The sequence below is a fragment of the Athene noctua genome, chromosome 22, assembly GCF_965140245.1.
Source record: "Athene noctua chromosome 22, bAthNoc1.hap1.1, whole genome shotgun sequence".
NCBI lineage: Eukaryota > Metazoa > Chordata > Aves > Strigiformes > Strigidae > Athene > Athene noctua.
This window is the reverse complement of record NC_134058.1, coordinates 7,471,307-7,488,274: the sequence shown is the minus strand read 5'-3', so window position 1 is coordinate 7,488,274 and position 16,968 is coordinate 7,471,307. Positions and strand designations below refer to the sequence as shown.

Genomic DNA, 16,968 nt, shown 5'->3' with positions numbered 1-16,968 from the left:
TGCATGTGGACTGAGAGCCAACGCTCCATTAAATAAGCAGCTCTCGGTGAGAACACGTCGCCTGGTCATGCTGAGTGAATTATATACACTCACAGGTGGCACTAAGAAAAAGGCAAACTAACAAGTCACCATTTGCAGGGGGACTCGGTTTAAAGGCCAGAGACAGATTCCCACTTTGGGAGTTGAACCACGTCTGAAGTGCGAGGTGCATCGGACGAAGGTTCTGCTGTATCTAGGGAGGGGAGTTTTGGTTTGGTTCACAAGATGTAGGGACAGTTCAGACTGCAGTGCCTCAAACCCTTGTAACCCCAGCTTCTGATCTGAAGTTGAGCAGCTTGGAAGCCTGATGGAGGATTTTTTCCCCCAAAATGCTTTACACTCTTGATTTTTGCTCCATTTTTTCTTGTTGCTGTGAAATTTAATCGTGTTTTCTAGCCCTTTAGGCCTCACAAAGTCCAGCAGCTGCATTCTCATCTGGCTTGAAAGCTTATCCGCATACTTCTGAACCCCAAACAGGGATCGGGCCTGAGAGCCTCTCTGATTAAATGAAGTAAACCAAGCCCAAGAGACAGCTTGAGAAGCCCTTTCCACTATGCAGAAGGGAGATTGCCCATGATAAAACACATCAGGGCAGACAAATGCATTTAGAAAAATCTCCCCTGGAGTCTTACAGGTAAAACTAGCACTGTAGGAAACATGAGCCCAGCTTTGCACGTGCATTGATACTGGGTTTATTTTAATGCACAGAGATTTAAATTGGCTGCAGTACAATTCTAGTGCACACTGCAGTGCCTCTTGCAAGGAGAGCATGTCTTAGCATACAGACAAGAGTGATTTGCTGCAGTACAGAGAAGCTAAGAAAACCCTGTATTCCCTCCGGTCTGGTTCTATCTATTTAGCTTGTCTAACATAGAAACCATGATGCTAATCTGTCTATTTATCCCTCCTAACAGTGCAGCCGTGTTGCTATTATGGTACTTAATCCTTCAGCATAATTCACATAGTTGTCAGATAACAAGGCAGAATGGCCAGGTGGTAGCAATGCATCTATTTTGTATGGACTCTCTCGGAATACACAAGCTAAATTATTCCTCCTCATCTCACTCTACTGCTGATAGCACCCTCCTATGCTCTTAGTAGTATCTTTAACAATTTTAAATGCATGTATCTTCACTTAGGAGACAGGGCGGTAGTAATGTCGTCATGTGGGAGAAAAGAAACTGAGGAATGGAGATGAATATTCACCAAGTCTCAGCCAGGCGGTGACCTGAACCTATTTTTGGCGAGTGCTGTAATTCAGGATGTGTTTCCTTTAGCAACCCAGGTGAGATGGGACAGCAGCTCAGAGAGAGTCACACGTGGTCTTTGCTCTCCCATCAGGTGTGGTTCAGCAACCGAAGAGCGAGATGGCGCAAACAGGCGGGAGCGAACCAACTTGCGGCTTTCAATCACCTGCTGCCGGGGGGCTTCCCGCCGACAGGAATGCCGACCCTTCCCCCATACCAGCTGCCGGACTCCACCTACCCAACAACCACCATTTCCCAAGGTGAGCACCCATTCTCCTGCACTGCTCCTTTTCTCTTGCCCTACATCATCCCATCGTCCCTTCCCTTTCTGATTCATGACATCCCACTAAGGGTCTTGTAGTACAGAGCTGGCTTTCCTTTAGCTGGGAAGGGCAGTCAGTGGAAATTCCAGAGTTTTCTCCTCTGTCTCGTGGTCCTTTCTGCTGTGTCAGTGTGTCTCATGGCTGTAGTTCTTCTGCTCAGCTTTCAAATGGAAAGCACATCAGTCCAAAGTGAGTATCATACAGGTGATCCCTCCATAGTGGAAGGAGTATTGCTAATTCCAGCTGGTTTTAGCCTTGACCTATACAAAGGAATTTATGGATTTTGTCTGGGGGAAAATTCAGAGAAAATTCAGATATTTCATCCCAGGTTTGCATATTTTGTACCACGCATGACCTGTCACGTGATAGGCTCGTGTTTGCATGGAGCACCGAGATGGTGAGACCCAGAAGCTGAGCTCAGGGTAACCAGACCACCAATCCACGCTTTGCCCAGTCCCAGCTGTAACACCCCACACCTGTTTACCTCTAAACGCTCTCTCCACAGACGGGGGAAGCACTGTACACAGACCCCAGCCCCTGCCGCCATCCACCATGCACCAGGGAGGGCTCGCCGCAGCCGCCGCTGCTGACACCGGCTCTGCCTACGGGGCCCGACACAGCTTCTCCAGCTACTCGGACAGTTTCATGAATGCTGCAGCTCCTGCCAACCACATGAATCCTGTCAGCAATGGCCTCTCTCCACAGGTACGTGATCCACCTCCATTCTCTTTCTTGGGCTGATAGTATTTGGCTGGTCCAGATCCTCTGAGAGCAGGGCAAGCTTCAGGCTATCACAGTGTGTTATGGTTAACAAGGGAGTTTTTTGTCACAAATTCTTGGAGGCAGCCTAGTTAAAGCAATTAGTTAATTTGTTTATCGGCAGTATCTCTATCCTGAGCTCAGCACTGTACTGCCAGAGTATTTGTAGCCTGTTAGTTCCCATATTCAGGTCAGCTACCCTGCAATTGCAAACACCAGGACCTAGAGCATCCATGTTCATCTTCTCAGCCCTCCAAAAAAATTGCAGTGCAGGTGTGGACCCTTTGATTGTGGATTTTAGCCTAATGACAGCACGCTCAACTTTTTTAGTTACTTTAGCAGTAGTCCCTTATTTGTGGGCAGCTGATTTAGAGATTAGCTGGAGCCAGCTTGTCCAAGTCTGGTTGGGACATGAAAGTGCCATGGATCTGAGCTTCCTCAAAGCACAAGGATGTAGACCTGGGATTTAGTTTTGAGAAACTAATCATCACGTAAACAATTCTGCTTAATGCTTTCCACAAGATCAGAATAAGAGGTGTAGGTAAGCTTTAAAGGAGGAAAGATAAACTTCACACACCACACATCTGCTTGTGTAAATGGAGTGTGTGTGTGTTTTAAATTTACCAGGCAACAGCCACGACCTGCCCATTTAATACACCCTTGATTTTAAAATCCCTGCCTGAGCTCAGAATAGAGAGCCCATGACCTGACTCTGGGCTCTGTGCTCCAAGCCTCAGCCCAGCTGTGTTCTGAAGGGCCCTGTCCCGGGCTTGGTCAGATCGCTGCCAGTGGTGTATGTGGCTTTTCAGTGCTGCATGTGACCGAGCAGCAAGCCTCAGCAGTACAGAGAGGTTAAAGCCTCCATCATCAGCGGGTCTAGAGAGAGCAGAGCTTGTGTTCTGTGTGTGTCATGAGAGTAGACTTATGCCCTCAGCTGGTGAGCTCCACCGAAGGCAGCGGAGATGCCAGGATCTACGGCACCTGAGAATACAGCCCACTCTATCGTTATCCTGGGATAAGAATTCTAACTTTCTGTCACCTCATTAGATAGAACCTTTAACCTTCTCTTTGGTTTACTTGATGTAATCTGCTTTCTGATTTGCTTTTAAGGGGAACAAGGCACATATTGTACACTGAAAATTAACAGCAAGGACTTGTATTTGTGTGGTGCCTGCCGTCCTGGAGGGGTATCAAATATCTTTTACTTTTGCTCTCAGTCACTTGTGAAATACGGAGACATATGAAGTGCACTATAGCAGTTGTTCCAGAGTGGCCAGTAACACTATTTAAGACAGGAAGTACAAAATAATCTGAAACTACAGGGAGAAATTAGGTAGGCACCTGAAATGAAAAAGCTACAACTGTTTAGAGAGAAGTCCAATAAATGGCAACATCAGAGGGGTATATAGATTTTAAGGTCCAATAGCTTGTGATCTCTCAAGTGTGAAAACAAACATTGAGTGTCAATGGAAAGAGGGAAATTTTGCAGCTTCTCTGAAATTGTATAAAAATCCCACTTCTAGCTTCGAATGGTCATGAGATAGAAAATGTAAAAGTGTGACTGGCATGAGGCTGAATATTGCCTCAAACAGTGTAATTTGTGGGGGAAGTAAGGAGACATCTTTCTGACAAGGGATTTTCAATAGCATCGGGCTTGGGAGACGAGCATAGAGTATGGAATTCAGAGGCAGGCTGCAGGTTAGATGGTCCAGGGTACGTGATTAATTCAGATTATCACAAGTGCAATTGAGCACTATAGAATAAGTTAAGGATGAGATCCACGTGATAAGCTGCACAAGCACTAGACATATACAAACAAGTCCATCATCCAATTTCCATTTCTGTAGCTTCATCATCTACTTACTAGTCCCACTCAGTAAATCAGAGGCTCATTGAAATGACCAGACCAACGCTTTTTCTGTGCTTATCCCTATCCCAAATTACCCTGCCCCCAGGCTCAGGCTAGGGGAAGATAGAGTCCTGAGCCAATAAGCCCTTTGTATGGGAAAGAGAGGATACATTATCTAGCAGTCCTGAAGAAAAGAGAGCTTTGCACCCCCAAGAAGGGGAGATTCCCATTTTCCTAATGCTTTTAATCATGTGAGGGCCAAGCTATCAGCATATAAATTCTTCTATTTCTTTTGTGCATAGAAAGGCTAACCCAGGTTATTTTATGACTGCTTGATATTTACTTATCTTGATACCTTCCTGCCTCTCTAAACCCTCTGCTGTTCCTAGTGGAAGGATGCAAGAAATACTCCTAATGGCACGAATGAGAACTCGTAGAAGTGTCTGATTTTTGTGTAGTGGGGTGGGTAAAAGTTTAGTGAGGGCTCAATGTGGGATGCTCTGTGTAATTTATCTGTGCATAATTCAGCTATTCCACAGTGTTACAGGCAAACCCCATTGTACCTCAGCCCTCTCATCCTCCTGTCCAGCTATCTGTGGTATCTGGTTGCTCTCTGCAGAGGTAGATATCAACTACAGGGAAGGAGGGGGTTCAGGAGATAGAAAAAAAAAGGGGGGGGATTTAAAATTATGGCAATTTGTCTGAGCTGCAAACAGACAGTTCTCTGGTTTCATCCCTTAGCAGCAGCAGGAGGGAGATTTCTTTGCAGTTTAGACAAGGAGGTGGGGGCCAGCCTGGCCGAGAGCACCCAGCATTTGCTGCTGCTCGGCACACTATCCAGTTACCCCAGGATTGGGTGTCCCGGCCAGAATCCACCAGACGGGCTCGGTGCTGGCAGCTGAAATTCTAGAGGAGAAGCATGGCATTTCCATTCTCACAACAGAGAAAAGGGGATTACGTTTGGCCTCTGCGGGCTTGGTCCCCCCCCCCCCCGTACTTTAGTCCTCCCCCTCCTGACAGAAAGAGCAGACACTACTGAAAGTTTTACCCAGACTTCACGTGGGAAATGGCCACGTTTCTTGCTTGTTTTCCAGCCTGTAGCACACAAAGCCTTGTGCCTGTCCAGCTCAGCTGCTGGATCTCTAAAGCATTTCCCATGCAGTTTCCACAGTTTAGAGGCTCTTCTGCCTCTATTCCAGATCTGAAACTGCTGAGAAGCGAGAGGTCAGCTGGGAATTTTTGTCTTCAGCTGCTTCGTCCCCTGATGATACTTGATGTGACACTTCTCACAAGAACACTGACTTGGTTGCACAGAGGATAGTCCCATGTGATTAAACCACTACCTGCATGATCTCTCATGTCATACTCCTTGCAAGACCCTAGTGAGACCTCAGGGTAACCCGAGCAGTGATTTGTGATGGTTTCGTGCTGGGACAGCCTTTGTAGGAGAGAGATGTTGCTCTGAGTGTTGCCTGTTTGAGAAAGTGAACTTCACAGGCTGGCCAGCTGCAGCCAGATGAGTCACCTTGCATCTGTCAGGATGCACTGGGTGGTGCAGCAGTCACGGATTATTGGAAAGTAGCTCAGCACTGGGCAGCCAGAACATGCAGCAGCGAGGTCCCGATCGCTCCCCAAAGGTCGCAGGGGTTAGCAGCAGCTGTCACAGATTCAGCTGGGCTGACTCAGTGGCTCATAACCGCCTCCAGGCTGGCATTAATACCCATGCCAAAACTTAGCGAAGATATAGAGACCTGAAGCAAACTTAAATATGAAGAGTGAGTAACCAGTTAGCAGTCACAGAGTGATTTCTGGCCCTGGAGCATCTGTCTCATCACTTCTCACAAGAGTGGGTTGTAAACCAAGTGTGTGTGTGGGTGGGTGGGATTTCATAAATACATTGTAAATATTTCCGATTCATTGTCATCCCACAGAGGAATTATTTCTCATTTATTTGAGAATAGCTATCAACCTCAACTAAAACAAGGCCAAGAAGCAAGACATCCGCGGTCAGGTCATGCTTCACACTGGCAGTGAGGACAAGCTTTGCATCTGTTTTGAAGTTCAGTCCTGTGCTAGCTGAGTATTGTCCCTCACCGTGGCTGTGATAAGGCTTGTGACAAATAGCTCAATATAATGGTAAAGTCAATACTGAGCCCAGTTATGTCCTGATCAACAGTCTGTCAAGACATGTTTATGCTGCAGTGCGGGCTGAGGTGGGAGGAAATTAAGTGAATCCAGCAGTACATGACAAGTCAACATAAAGAGAAAAGCGAGGGCCACATCAGGCTGTGCCTCTGCTATTTTTGGTGATGAGAGATTCCCTGAGTGCTCTTCAAACAGCAAAGAAGTAGGGTCATACTGTATTCTGGGCTGCTTTCATCTCTAGCACAATTCTTCTGCCTTTTAAAATGTCTTCCTGTTTTTCAGGAGGATCATTAGTTTGTTGGAGATGGCCCCTGTGTAGCTGGAGAACATACTAAGGTATAGTTAAGAGTCAGGAGTTTCCTATAACATGTTATTTCTGAGACCTTTGAATCTTTTAACAAACCCACAGGATCACCCAGAGATTAAGACAATTCCAGAAATACGAAGAGCCAAGAGAAACTTGTTCACCACCTCATATTTGTTGCTTTAATTTTCTCAGGGCTTTTAGTGGCTTTTTTTGCTCCATGAGAAAATTCATTCCCAGTGTAATGGCAGTATCTGAAGGTTGGGGTCAGATTTTACAATTTCTGGTTCATCACTGTTTCTCAATGCTGTTCCTGGAGGGACACTTGAGGCACAGGTCAGGTTCTGCCCACAAAATTACAATCTAAACTCAGGAACCTTCTTAGTCTGCACAATTGTAGCACAGTTTTGTTTTTTCCTGACATCTTCCCAGGGCTCCATTCTTTTCCACCATCCAGGGTAACATTTTCCTCAGCCTCACTGGGGTAGGATTAGAGATCCTCTGAATCCCTGTCAGGAGCACACTGATCTGGCAGAAGCGTAAGAAGAGCCAGCTGAGCCTTTTTTCTTTCTTTTTTTTTTTTTTGGAAACCTGGCAATTGGGAAGGACACGATGTTAGCTGGCGAGAGGGGAGCAGGCATCGCAGTGTCTGGCTCCAGTGAGACAGCGCTCCTTCCTTCAGTGACACGGATCCCTTCTGTCTGGTTCCTTTTTTTTCTTTTTTTTTTTTCCTTTTTTTTTTTTTTTTTTTTGTCGGAGACACTGTGCCTATAATAAGCATTCAAAATGAGTCTTGCTGGGCCAGAAGAAGGGGAGGGGAAGAAAGAGGGGGAGGAGAGGGTGAGATTTGGGGGGGGAGGGGGAAAGGGAGGAGGGGGTTTAAATAGCAAAGAATTAGAAAAAAAAAAATCTGATGCAAATCACTAGTAGAGAGAAAATTATGTGCAATTACCCAAGCGATACTGGGCAGCCGTGCCCACCCCAACCAACAAGATCTCATTAACAAGCAGAAAATAAGATTGAAATGGTGTGTAAAAGAGCTGAAAAATGAATTTGAATGCTGCATTTGTCCACAATTACCCCCTCGTTCACACATATTTTATTGCAATTTTTTTATTATTCTTAATCTTTCCATCCCTCAAAGCAGATTGGGAACATCCTGGCATTACAGTTGCTGAGGGAGGAAGCATTAAGGATTCCCCGTTTCCCTGAAAGGAGACCCTTCTCTCGCTCGAATTTTAAAGGGTTGGTTTTGGACGGATAAGGATTCATTTCTCCGGCTTATCTTAGTGTAGGAACATGTTCTTCTAATATTCTCTAACCTCTTACGCTCTTGGGTGCCACCCCACACGAGGGTTTTTCTTTAACCTCGCCTCCTGGGTTCCTCTACCTCCCTTTTCCATCACTCCTTCCCCTTTCGCCTACCCTCCTTTTCCACTCCAGTTCTTTTCCACTCTGCCCTCTTCCCCTCACGCTGCCTCCTCCGCCTTCCCCCTGCAGCCCCATTTCTCTAGAGGACTGTGATTCCCTCAAACGAAGTGTCTGCCCTTCAGAAAGTGGCTGCTGTCCCTTCTCTGAGTCGCAATAATTCCTCACACCCTGTTTCTTTCTCACTGAGTACTCTTCAGCCCCCCCATGACCTTGTGGCAGGATTTTTGAAGAAGGAGGCAAAAACCTGCTTAAATCCATGTCCTTTTTTTTTTTTTTTTTTTGCCAGGGGGTGGAAAGGGGGCATGGGAGCTCCAGGTTTCTCTCTGGGAGAAAATGCCTCTGCTGGGACTGCGTTGGCGTTTTCCCTTGCTCGGTGTCAAATGCAGCTCCATCTCTCTAAACTTTTAACCTATGTGTCCCAGGAAAGCTGGTAGTTTTTCCACTAAAGTTTCTTACTTTCTTTTTTTTTTTTTTTATTTAACCAAACAAAGCCCATCTGCTCTTGTCAATTAGACGCCTCTGCTCCCAGCACGGGAAAAGGGGAGAATGGAACATTTTTCTCATGTGAAAATAGATACGTATTTATTTGCCTGATTCCTAATGACTCTGTTTTTGTGAGTGAAGGAGTAGGGTGGGAAGGGGGAAATTCATATCAGAGGGGTCAATTCACTTTCTGTCACTCTTGAGGTTTCATGAGTTTCCTCGACTGACTTGGATGCTCTGGCCCCATTGAAAACTGGTTCTAAACAAATAAGGCAGCATCTTACTACCTTAACCCTAACTCTAATGCTCTGGGTGGCACGCGTTGCCTTTATTCCTATGTGATTTCCACTCAAGATATTGTTCTCTGTGTGTATTACTGAGATATTTAAGTATTAGAAACGCTGAAGGATTTCAGAGCAAAAAGTTGGTTCCTGAGCCTTGAATTCGATCAGAGTTCCGTCATTACCTTCCGTGGGTCCAGGGTCAGCCCCTGTGGCACTGCACTATTTGTAAACTCAAGTATCAGAATTAGACAAATCAGAGAGAAATAAGGAGAAAATAGTAGAAGGGCAGGAAAAAAAAACCTGAGAATGACAAGAGCAATGACAGCAGGAAGAAGAAATGCAGGGAGGTGTGAAAGTGTCTGATAAGCCCCCAGATAAGCTCCCAGAACAGGGAGCACGTATTTAAGACACCCAGGGCTAAGACATGGAAATCTGTACCCATAAATCTTTAAATATCCCTTCCCACCTAGACCCCGCTACCTGCTTATGGGGTGGTGGGAGCAAAGCTGAAGCCGGGTGGGTGGAACAGGCGTCGCAGGGGCTGTAATTCCTGCTGAAATCCGGACAGAACTAGTGGGGCTTTCAGACTCCTCTGGGTCCTGTCTCTTTGCCGCACCAGGCAGGGTAAGAGGGACTTGGCTGGGAGACACGGACTTGGAGAATTCAAATGCAGGATTTGCCCTGCTTTGTGATTAATAAGGGAACTCGAGACAAGGCAGGCAGGGCAGATAGAGAAAATGAGAGATTAGCAATTAATACAGCATCCAGCCTGGTGACGGGCATTTCCAGGCGACCTCTGGCATTCAGAGACGAGTGTTTTGCCGCATGGCTCGGAGAGCTGCAGTAACCCAGGGACTAGGGAGCTGGTGCTGAGCTGCGAGAGGAATCAAGGGACCGCAGCGGGGAAAGACAGCCCTGGAATGAGGGATGTGAGATAGAGGGGGAAGCTTAAAAGGGAGGAATGCAATAAAAGAAATAATTAGGATTCAGAGGCAGGGGCATGCGCACGTGCTCTCGCACTCTTGTGTGCACAAGGACATTGATAGCCTGCGTGCACGTTCTGTGTGTGCACACCAGCGTGTGTGCCCATGCGTTGTGCGTGCCTGTTAAAATCTAGCAAGGGTGTAACAGCTGTGCTCCAGCTGTGCCCCGGCTGTGAAAAGCCGTCTGTGATAGGAAAAATCTACAGCAACGTACTTTGCAGTGGATCAGGCACTGACCCCAACCTGCCTCCCTCTTTTTTTTTCTACGAAGAGGGGTTGCGGAAAATATATTCACTTCAGTGGGTGCGACAGCACAGCAGAGATACCTCCTGGGAGGGGAGGTGGGACAGTCCATTGCAGGTATACGCGGGTCCTTTGCTCTCCTCGCGAGCCTCAAGCCTGCCCCAGCTCAGGAAACACTCCGCTGAAGATGGACGCAGGATTGTGCATTGCTCCCGCAGTTCCACGTTAGGGAGATAGGCTGTGACCTCCCGCTTTCCCAGAGCTGACGGATGCATTTTGAAAGGGGTGATTATTCAGTACGGTTTATTTTCTGTTTGTTTCACCACCTACGTGTGCTACCAAAGCAGGGAGCTTGCATTCACGCCCATCCCAAAGCCAGCCAGCTGCTGGCATCACTGACGGACGGGTTGCAGCGACTTGGGGCAAAGGTTGCCAGCGGGATGTTTAGGGCTGAGAGGACAGGGAGGATTTTGGAGGATGTGTCCATCTCTGGTGTGTCCTGGAGGGCTGCTCAGAAGAGCTGTTAGGCCCCAAAGCATCAGGAGGGGCTTATGGGCGAGTTGTATCCTAAAGGGATGCCGTGCTGGTCTTTTGTGTGAGAAGGAAGGGAGTTTGGGTGTTGTGTCAGCTTGCAGTGCGTTCATCTTGTGGGTTCTCTTGATGGACCGTGTGTGGAGGGGGGAGCAACGTATGGCTGTGCGATATGTGCTTTGCAGTTTGGGGTTACAGGGCTTCTGTAGCATATGGGGAGCACGGGAAGTGCAAAGGAGAGGAGGTGTGGCTGAGTGTGCAATAGGGGGCTAATGGGGGGCTATCAGGTTGTGGGGTGCATGCCACGTGGGGGTTTCCATCTCGCACGGTGGTGGATGTGAGGGAAGATGGTTTGGGTGCATCAAGGCCTCCTGCTGCAAGACGCTGCTTCTTGCCTCCATCAGACAGGCGTGCACGAGATCAATTTACAGCAGGGGCTGAAGATCAGAAATCCTGGCGGGGTCTGGGGTGTGTGAGTAGTAAATTGATCAAAGGTGCAGAGGGTCTTAGCTCGCCACAGTAAGCTGGAGTCAGCCCTTAAGCCTATCCAGTTTGGAGATGAGGGGGATCTTATTTCAGGGAATAAGTACCTGAAAGGGAATCGTGAGCCACATAGGGGAAAGGGTGGGGAGCTGCTCACCAAGCTGATATAGGAAAATCACAGGGACTGGCTTAAGAGGTTGAAGGGAATGAAGCACGACTGACACCAAGGGGGTGGATTTGGGGTAGGAATTCACCCACTGAGCCAGTGCAGAGCTGAAATAGGGATGTCCAAGCGGCCCGTGTAGGTGGGAGTTCTCACCACGACTCTTGCTTCAGTGCAAAGCTTGGTCGGGACCCACTGATGCGTGGGGCCAAGCCTGCGTTGAGGCAGGCACCGTGGGGAACTCACCTGTTAGTCTGGGAGAAATATCTGCGCTGCTGCATGCCCCACACCTCCCTCTGGCTGCCCTTGTGGAGGGACACGGGCAAAGGGATGCTCCTGATGGGGAATGGGGAAAAGGGAAGGCGAAGGCTGCGCTTCTCTGCCTTTCCCCCGAGATCCAGAGCAGCAGAGAGAGCCCCTCACAACCTCCTCTCCGTGTCTCTCCCAGCTTTTCTTCTCCCTCTCCCTTCCCTTCTTCCTCCCTCTCCTCTCTCCCTCCATTTGATGTGGAGGAGAGCTGTCTGCCACTCGCGCGTCTGTACCGAGAAGGGATCAGAAGTTTCAGTGAGCGCTCGGCGCCTCTCCTTTGATCCATGTCCTGAGGCCTGCTTGACAGCGAAAAAAAGCATGGAGACAAAACGACTCAGTCAAAGTGATTCCTGACAACTGTCTCCATGAGATAAGGAAGCTCTCTGTGTCTTGTTTTTTTTTTTTTTTTTTTAATACCGCCTCTCCGTTTCCATAAGAAGCGGAGTCACTTTAAACCAGAAGAGCCAGCCAACAGCCAAGCTGCACAGAGAACAGCCGAGCAGAGAGCGCCTGGCTGAGCTTTATCATGTTCCCTGTCTCCCTTTCCATTCCCCCCCCCCTCCTTTTTTTAAAAAAAAAAAAACCTTTTTCCCATTTTTCTTTCCCTCCTTTTTACATGCTGTGTTACCCTGCCGCCTTACCCCAATGCTGCCTCTAATTATGCAGTTGCAGAGAAAGCGCAGCGCGTTTGCAGGTGGCCAGGACATTATTCAGCTCAATCCCAACCACAGGGAAATGCCTGCCTTCCCTGCGAGGGGCTGAGGGAGAGAGAAAGCCCTGTACATTATCTGACAATAACCAATCCTTTTAGGGATCGGCAGCAGGCCTCATTAATAGCAAGGCATTATGCACTGCTGGCCACTTAAGTGTCCTTAGAGCTGTTCCCCTGCTGCTGAGTCCCGGATTTTTTTTATTATTGTTTTATTTTTCTTGCCTGGTTCATGTCACGCAGGGAAGTGTCCCCCTTTTTCTCTTCTCGCCTCCGGGTTGCTTGCAGGAATGAGTTTGCAAGGGCTCAGCAACACTAATCCTCACTGGAGGATGCGGGACTTGGGAGTGTGTGTTGGCACATGGGGGAGCAGGATACACACCTTGTACAAGTGCTTGCAGACGGGCTGTCAGGGGGTCCCCAAACACACGGGCTCCCTCCAGGACAAATGCGACACAAAAGGGACAAGGAGGTGGCCTCATAGACTGTGATGTGAGGGCAACCTGGCTTGGACACATGAGACAGGACCACTTAACCCAAGTGAGGAGCCATGGCATGGCTCACTGTGCTCCTGCGCTTCCCCATCCTCGATTTTGTAAAGCTGGAGGGGACTTGGGGTCCCCCTGAGGTGACAAAGCTTGGCTTAGGAGTGGGTCTAGACAGAGATAGGTGGCTTAGTGATCCCTGACAGGATGAGGGACCAGCCCTGTGCTCCGGCTGGCTCAGGGGATGGGGACAGGGATCGGAGTTCATCCCAGAGATGCAGAGTCTCTTTGCCAGGGAGTTCCCCTTCCCCTCGGCTCGCTGTAATTAGGCTATTGTTGTAACGTCTGCTCCGAAGTCAGACTCCATTAGCATGCAGGATGGGGGGTGGAGGGGAGCGAGGGGGGACACACGGAGGGAGAGATTCCCTTCCCCCCAGAACTGCGCTGTGCTGCGCTGATAAACAGTAAATATCGGGGAACAGGATTTCCACATTATCTGAGCGCGGCAGAAAATCAAAATTTCAGTCTAAATCCGAGGAGACGAGGCTCATAAGCTCCTCCAGCTGATACAGACGCTGAGCCCAGCCGGCAAGGCTCAGGAGGCACAAAATAACATTTTTTCGTAAAAAAAAAAAAAAAAAAAAAAAAAGGAAGAAAAGAAAGAAAAAAGAATGAACAAGAGGGAAAAAGCAAGAAAGATTTGGGGGCTGACTGCAAGAAGGGGAGAAGAGGAGGTGGTGCAAAGCAGAGTATTGTCTGATGTTGCAACCTTTTTCTGATGAGGAAATAAATACCCGGGTGTATTGGGGAGGGGGTTGGACACTGCCCATCCAATGAACTTTCCAGTCGGCAGCTCTGGCTCGGCAGAGTGTTGCTTGGGGATCGACCTGTAGGACACTAACAGCTGCTGGAGGATGATGGCAAACCTTTAATTAGCGATTAGAGTGCGCAGCTGAGCACAAATCCAGCCCCGAATTAGGAGCCACATGGGGTCTCCGCGACCCTAAAAGCCAACACCAAATTCAGCAGCTCAGTCGGAAGCGTGGGTCCGTCAGCTCTAATGAAGCTCTGGGCCACATGTGCTGCTAATAGCACCTCCGTGCCCTGCCCCGGCCTGGCAGCCAGGGCAGGAGCCACCCCGGGTGGGCACCAGCTCCTGCCGTGGGACTTGCAGGCTGCAGTGAGAAGGAGGTGATGCCAAGGCTGCCTGGGAACCACTCCTTGAGGGACCACAGGGCTCCCTAAAAATGAGCAACAGCGGTGAGAACAGGTCAATGATGTAGGAGAGCTGGGGTGGAGGTGGCCACTAATATCACCGTGAAAAAGGGACTCGGTTGTGCCCGCTTCTGAAGGAATTTGCTCTCTCTTGGTTCATGGCGTGGATTTGCGGTGCTTTCTGCTCTCCCAGGGAGCAAGGTGGTTTCAGTACTACATAGGGCTGGTATTCCTGGGGTGTTCAGTTCAGCTACTTGTTGTGTCCCAGACATTTTCACATCCTTGGCTGGATCCATGCTGTGTTTCCTGATCCTCCCTACATAAGAGACTCCATAAAAGCACTGCTTGCTGCAGAATCCGTAGTTCCAGGCTTTTAGCCCAAAGGAATGTGGTTCAGCCACATTTCTGCACAGCACCAGAGGCTTTGAGCTCTCCCTGGGGCTTTTAGTCATTGCTGCTTGGAGCAATGAAGAAGAAAATGCAGGGACTAGTTGCAGAAAATGTTTTCTTGGTTTCTGTAGCTGCCACTTCTGCCCTCCTGCTCCCGTCACTAGGCTGCAGGCTCATTATAGCTCAGAAAGCAAATAAATCCCTTGCTCTGAGCTGCTCCCTTAGCCTCAGTCTCTGCCCACTCCCATGAATGTCCATTCCCCTTGCCCTACCTCATTTCTATGCCCAACTATAAAGTGACATCTTTAATGCAAAGAATTTTAAGGTTCATGTTCCAGCTCCAGCAGGTTTCTAGTATAAAACTCTGTCCATGACATATAGATCCAGGGACCGTTGGCAGAACTGAACCCCCAGCATTTAAGTTTCTTGCAGGTGAGACTTAAGGTTCTCAGTAACTTCAATGATGAGTGGCTTCTGCTGCCAAGGAACGGAGATGTTTTTATTTCAGATGAGAAGGAAGCAGGTGTAACAGATGCCTGTTGGAAGCATCTCTGATGTTTCATACTGGCAAACTGACTTGCATTTGGTAAAGTCTGAGAACTTATAGGATGCTGCTGCAGGTGTAGGATGTCCCAACTCCTTTGCACTGTGGCCTCAGATCTTGTTCTGTCTCTTCAGTATTGGGGCAGGTGGAGAGGGATGGTTTTCCTGACGTATTTGTCCTTTCCCTTCTCACAGGTGTTTACACAAATACTCCTGAAGTCCTAAAACTGAAAATCTGAAAGTCAGAACTAGGGTGGCATCTTTCTGGTCACATCATCTGGGTCTGAGGTCAACGCAACCAGAGTGGCCGAGCCATTGTACATCAGCTTAGAATCTGTTCATGCATTTTAAACAGCAAGTGCCCCACATCTCTTTAAAAACTAAGATCTTAATCCTGTACCTTAAGATTGGTATTTAAAAATCCCTTGGCATGCGTGCAGGGCTTTCTTTTGCTGTTTAGCAGAGTTATCATTGCCTTAGGTTTCACTGTTTGAATGGTCATCAGAACAGAGTTTTGGCCTCCATTAACTATAAGAAAGGCTAACTTAACACTGAAACATGTGCTGGACTACTAATCAGCATGCACTGATGTATCAAATATATCTCACCCAACACAAACCCCATCCAGGGGATATATAGAAAGTCATGGGGATATCTGATTCTAAATATCTTTTCCTATCCAACCTCTTTTACCTACAGCACTGAGCCTCAGACAGCTCTTGCTCATGGCCTGTTGGCCAACCCACTGTGTGCTCTGGTTTTTCCCATTGCATCCATGTCATTACACCAGCTCTCCAGCTACATTCTCCCAGCCATGCCAGAAGATTACCAGTTTCCCCATCAACCTCACCAGCTCCAGCCTCTTCCTCCTTGCCCTGCCGCTCATAGCCCAGCTCCTGTGTCTCTCTCCTTGCCTGCTCCCCTTGTTTTATTTCACCCGGGGTCTCAGAACTGCAGTCCCTGCAAGAGGGTTTCTCAAACCACTCAAGAGCTGCAGGCTTGTCTGGAGGGCGAGAGGTCAAGCACTAGCAAGTGTTTCCGTTTAGTTCCAGATACCAGCCTGACAGGTGGGTGCCTCTTGATTAATTCCCAGCTCCCCTAAATGCTCCTGTCGTCATGTGCTGTGGTCCCATTCAAACCTAGGCAAAGTTTTTTGGGGAAAAAAAGGAGAATATTGTTAGGTTCTCTCCATTCAGGCTCTTGCAATGAGACTGTGGCCTGGAAGAGTTGCAGCTCTTCACCTCCAGCACTCGTGCTGACAATGCTTTCAAGTAAAGGTGAGTGCTTAGAAAGTATAGCCAGAAACCTTCAAAGCTCCCAGTTCTTCCAGTTTGGCTGCTATGGTGCAGTTCTGAACTAACCACGTCTTCTTGCTAATCTACAGTGATGCCAACGTTCAGCTGGGGTTGATACAGTCCAAGAAAATAAGGATTTGGGATCAAGGGAGCATCCTCATCATCTGAGTTGACTTGAGCCTTTGGAAGTGGGCTCTGATGAGACTTGTGAGCTCTGTGTGGTGCAAGGTCTGGCTGCTAAGTCCATAAGCTTGTGTTGGTTTCTGACCAGTAACAGCTATGGTAGCATGGTTTTGGTAATCTTGAAGGCAGCGTAGTCACACTGTGGGGTTTCTCTTTCAGACTGTCATCATTTAAAGGTAACAAAGAGAGAATATCACCCAAATTAACTCCTCTTAATTAATGCACTTCCATCAGGAGCCCAATCATCTTACATCCTTCGTTGTCATATAGATGATGAGTGCAGAAAGACAGGGATCTTCAGAAAATAAGTCAAACCTCCAAAAAACTGAATCACTCTCTGCTGACTCCATGGACTATGGAGAGATTTAGTCTTTATTGGAACAAGTCTTTAGCTAAGTCTGAGTCTAAGGAGTTACCTTTCCCTCTTTCTCATTCCCTGTTTCACACAGACTGGTTAATAACAGTGTCCAGAAATGCTAGAAATCTCACCAGAACATCTCTGTGCACACCCATGCTAGGGAAATTCCCAAGATTTACATCCTGAGTGAATTTCAGAGAGCAGGTAAATCCTA

General features: G+C 48.0%; 1 protein-coding gene across 3 annotated transcripts in view; it reads left to right on the top strand.

Annotated features, from left to right (window-relative positions):
- The window catches only part of PAX7 (paired box 7), a 101,369-nt gene that overhangs the window by 62,246 nt on the left and 22,155 nt on the right, over window positions 1-16,968 (top strand). For all 3 annotated transcript variants that reach the window (XM_074924707.1, XM_074924705.1, XM_074924706.1), the window contains exons 6-7: window positions 1,381-1,546; window positions 2,115-2,314. In XM_074924707.1, coding sequence (XP_074780808.1) covers window positions 1,381-1,546; window positions 2,115-2,314 — 366 coding nt within the window. The remainder of the gene's footprint in view (window positions 1-1,380; window positions 1,547-2,114; window positions 2,315-16,968) is intronic.